The sequence below is a fragment of the Fulmarus glacialis genome, unplaced genomic scaffold (assembly GCF_000690835.1).
Source record: "Fulmarus glacialis isolate BGI_N327 unplaced genomic scaffold, ASM69083v1 scaffold21608, whole genome shotgun sequence".
In the NCBI taxonomy this organism is placed as follows: domain Eukaryota; kingdom Metazoa; phylum Chordata; class Aves; order Procellariiformes; family Procellariidae; genus Fulmarus; species Fulmarus glacialis.
In genome coordinates, this window is record NW_009229209.1 from 9,416 (window position 1) to 14,459 (window position 5,044).

General features: G+C 38.7%; 1 protein-coding gene across 1 annotated transcript in view; it reads right to left on the reverse strand.

Annotated features, from left to right (window-relative positions):
- Nucleotides 1–2,431: 2,431 nt before the first annotated feature.
- The window catches only part of LOC104081157 (ubiquitin carboxyl-terminal hydrolase 12-like), a 12,998-nt gene continuing 10,385 nt past the window's right edge, over nt 2,432–5,044 (reverse strand). Inside the window, exon 7 of the mRNA XM_009583782.1 lies at nt 2,432–3,576. Within this exon, the coding sequence (XP_009582077.1) occupies nt 3,475–3,576 (102 nt within the window). The 3' untranslated portion in view covers nt 2,432–3,474. The remainder of the gene's footprint in view (nt 3,577–5,044) is intronic.

Here is a 5,044-nt window from a genome sequence, read left to right on the forward strand (position 1 = left end):
CCGAGGACTACAATGGGAAGGTTTTACTTGTCTCAGGGGCCTTTGTTAGTCTATTTTCTTTCTTGCACCAATCAAATATGATTTGTTTTAAACATATCCTAAACTGAGCTGGCATGGTGACTTTAAAAGCTCCTGCTGGTAACTAGAACATGCCAAGCACAAACACCAACTCATAAACAACATCTGTATCTGAAGTCTTTAGGGCAGAGCCTCTCGACAAACAAACTGTAGATCTACTGAACTGGAAGTGAAATAGCCACACAGGTTGCATTTTGCTTCGGCTGCTGGTTAGCAGAGACAAATAATCGTGGGATGGTTTTCACCCTCACTCCAGTGAGGGAGAAGCCCTGAAGTGACAAGACCAGCCCCCAAATCCTAGTATCAATCCTGCCTTACTGGTACTGAAAGCTAAACATTGCTTTCAGATGTTCTGATTTTGGTTGTTTGCCCTCAACAAAATTAATTCTGGGTAACACTCTCTCTAAAGCGACTGAAAGTCAAACTCACGTTCACTAGGGTTAAAATTAGCTCCATTTATTTATTGCTAATGTGTGACCCAGCAGGACAAGGACCAGACAGTATTTTGGATTTAAAATGTGTTTTTACAGAGCAGCTGTCATTTTGGAATCTCATTTGCTTCTGTTGCATTCTGACCGAGTCCCATGAATTCCTACTCACAGGAGCAGCCTTTGATCAAATTTTCCCCATACAAAAGAGTACTCCAGAGAACAACACAGAAATGAAGACCTGTCCCGCAATGAACCTGAAAAGCTCCAAGCATATGGTACTATTTTTGCTTTTCAGTGCCTCTGTTCCAGATCAGTCAGATAATATTTGCAACAAAGTCTTATGGAGTCCGACAGCAAGGGATGAAAGAGGGAGAAGGAAAGAGGAAATCACAGAGAAAGGCAACGGCAGAGCTACAGGGGATGATGAACAGATTAAGGAATACCAGCAGTGGGATGGGTGTCAGGGGAAAAGGCCCTGGGTAACCTCTCCTTGGTTTACCAGCACATCAATTATAATCTATGACACTGAATTATTCATTTCTCTCGGTTTAAACTGCTTATGCACAGGTTATATGCATGCAAATACAGCGGGGTCAGAATCCCTCAGCCAGCCAGCATGGAGGGAGAACCTAAGGAGAGCGAGCGACTAACCAATTACTTTTATTTCTGCCTTGGATTGCAATTCAAGGAAAAGCATTTGGGCCATGTGCCATTTGATCATACATGACCTTTATTGGAGACAGGTGGGGTCATTTATTATACAGAAGTAACATCACACCATTCTCTTCCAATTTAATTCCTTTTAGTCTCCTTATAAATCTGTAGCAAAAGTGCACTTTTAACAGTTTTTAATCTATAGTATATATCTTTCAATATTATCTCTCAGTCAGGTATTTTATTTGTAAAAATGTATCGCCAGATATACAAAATACATGTCTAGTGTACTACATTAATTTTTGTATTTACTGTTTAGATTATTTTTAACTCAGTGCTCACTTTTTTTTTTTATTTTTTGCAAGACTTACTGATGACAGGCTTCTGGTAGCGCCACCAGGAGAGGACTCACAGCTTGTGTGTGAACAACGGGAGAAGACTCTTAGCCAGGAACAATTTTCACACAATAGGAACAAGATGACAAGAACGTTTGCTGTTTTGAATATGTCTCTTAAAATGACAGTACTCTGTATAATAAAAAATAATTAAAAAACCCAATGTCCATATTTTATCTTCTGGAAGAGGAGATGTGCCGGGAGAATGGAACCTGTACCCAGTTGGAATACAATGGTAATGATTAATTTGCATTTTGAAGACAGGAGTAAATTGCGAACATTACGTTTCTGGTCATGGTAAGAAGAAACAGATACATACAGCCACCACATGAAACTGTTTGTGAAATGCTGTTTTCCTGAGGACAATATTTTGGTAAAATATTTTATATCCTGTACAAGCCACAGAATTGCATAAGTTAAATGTCCTCAAGAACAACAATCACTGGTTTATACCATGAACGGCTGTGCTGGGAACAACCACACAGAGGACAGCTCTTGTGTTACCTAACAAGATGAAGAAAGGAAAATAGTCATTTCCACTGGTAGTTTAGAGCCAGCTGCGACAAGCTTTGGCACGGCAACAGGACTTTTCAAAAAGAAAATTGCAGAAGATTTTCTGAGATTTCTTACAAACTTCCTTAGTCTTTCCTTTCTAGTTATCCTTGAGATTATAATATATACACACGTAACGGATAATTACTTAATTTCAGTCTTCAAAAGACTAACAATTTCCCCTGTTAAGCAAGGCCTATAGAGGTAAAACAATCAGAAGCATTTTTAGGGGGGTGTTATGATTCCCAGATCAATACAAACATTACCAACAGATGACGAAGAACACTTAGCAAGGTAATGTCTGGGTTGGTTGGTTTGTTTTCCTTCTTACTTGCTCATTACCTTGAAGACTAAGAACAACTGGATTAGTTACATAAATAATGCTTCCCTTGGTTAACCCTTCACAATTAGTGCTGTTTCTGTGTATTAGCATAGATTCAAAATGCTAGTTGCATCAGTTTACTATGTATTGAATGAAATGTTGAACAGATCCTGTTTCAGAATGAGGGCACTTTTGGTTTACGCAATAGCTCCAAGAAACGCTGTAACTTCAAACTTCCTACAGCAACTGGTTGCCAGACGTTCTTCAAAAGATAACTGCTTTTCTGCTCCCCTGAAATCTGCAGCAACATGGCTTGGGGTCAAAACTTCTGCTTCAAGAGAAAAACACACAATAGACTAGGCTGAATAAGGACAAAGTTCTATACCTTCTGAAGAAGAAACAGAACAGTAAAAATAAAAATATAAAAAGAAGCAGTGCTGTTAGTGTTATCTAAAACCAAGATAATGGGGAAATTTACAATGCTGCAGAGAGAGTTTTTTGTCTGTTTTTTATAAAAATTACAGACTTGACATTTCCAATATGTCTTAGCTTTGTACTGCTTCTCAAGTCTGAGTCACCAAAAATATCCAGCAACCAGCTGCTGTTCATATCCTAAAATATGCCTTCAGCTGACACTGAATATTGAAATCATTCTGCTAAAATACAGAAAAACGACGATGGTAGAAACCAAGGTATAGCCTCAGGCCAACATTAAATGGTAAAAATTCTACAATGCTACTTTTAAATTTCTTCTTCAGTTCATGAACAAATAAGCAGCCAGGTTTCAAGTAGAGGTAACACAGATTTTGGAAGATAGCACGTAAAAAAAGCCCAGAAAGAAAACTGGAACAAAAGCTCTTCTTGTTACGGCAGTCAGCACTAATCCTCCACGAAATGGCAGGGAGAAACCTTTATTCGCCCTGCTGCATCTGTCCTGGTCCTACAGCAACAATGAGGAACTGCTTCTGCTGTCACAAATATGTTCCATTTGGACATATCTTGATCCCTTTTTTCTTTTATTTGTATACATGTATCTTTTGTCTTAGTCTCTTGACTGGTAGAAGAGGATATATCCAGATTCTGAGTTTTTGGAAATGTCTGATGTTAACCCATAGAATTCTTCAATGGCCTGGGCATCTATTTTCTGAAAATTAATAAGAGTTATAATTAGCCTCAGTCAAAACACCACCCTAAGAATCCCTTTCCCAGACAAAGCATTATTTTCAGTTCTTGGGGGTGATGCTGGAAAGCCACGCAGTACAATACAACATTTCAATATCATTGAATCCAACAACAAAATATTTTTTCCACTTATTGCCTTATTCATTATTGAAAAAAAGGAAATCAAGATGAAATAATAAACCTCTCAGAAGCGGTGCACTGTTAAGCTGGACTATAAAAAAAAGGGATCCATGAAAATGTATCCTTAAGAGAGTACATGTCATTTTTATATTTGCTTTCTCGTTCAGACTGGTGTTACCCTTCCTGACTATAGGTTTGTAATGTAAATGGAAAAAAAAAGCAGTCACTGATCAGCAAAGAAGTTTTTTGTACAGTTGGGAGTACATAAGGACCATCTTGAGCAGATTTAACATTCAGCTAAAATAACCCTCTTACGTAGAGAAGTCCTGCAAGTGCTACTGGTAATTATACCATGAAATCTGTGGATCTCATCTGATGATGATCTTCTGGTCTTATGAGAGCTTTCCTTCCTTAGGATTTGCTGGTACAATACCTACTGGAATATTATCATAAGGTTTGTGTTTTAAGAGAAATAAATTATTTGCCATATTAATAGAATTAAATGGTCTGCTTATATTTGAAGTTGTGAACTATGTGCAGAAAAGCAGTTTTTCATTTTATACCCCAACCAGCAAGGCCTGTAGGGCATTTTAAAGGGCTTTTAAAGATGCAAGTTCTACAATCTTCATCCCCCTCCCGAGAACGATTGGCTTCACGTTACTGAATTTGATTCTGCAGTCAGCAGAGAGCAAGTGTAGAAACCAAAACACTGAAATAAAATACTCCCAATGACCTGTGTTACTCAGCACTCCACTGTGTTTTAGTACTTTAAGATACCATTAGGACTCTGGATCCACAGGGATGAGAGGCTGAAGGAGCCTGAATTTGTTGTGGAGGACCAAAGGGAGACTAGCCTAAAGCTTCCCTTTATTCCTCAAGGAATAAAGTTGAGGAAGCAAAGAAATGTGCAGAATACAAGAGGCTCTGGGTTGAACACCTGCTTTGATCGTGAGAGGGAGTAGCAGAGACCAATTTGTGCTTACATTTTAAAAGAAAGGGACCACGCTATGACTCCATCAAGGAGCCTCCTCAGCTACAAAATCCCTCTGGCAGCGTGCTAAGTCATTGCACGCTGAACAGACTTTAGCATCACCAGCAAACACAAAAGCATTGGTTTCTCTAAGTGGCACTGCCAAAAAACCTGCAAGTTTAGGCCATTCTTCTCCCAGCCTTTTTGAAGCATAAATAAAACATACATAGTCAGTAAGCTTCCAGAAGGTGCATCAACTGCAGGACAGAGCTGCAGAAATTCTCCCTTGAATAGTTTTGTTAAGCACTTTCTGTTTAAAAAAAAAAAAAGAGCGGGGGGG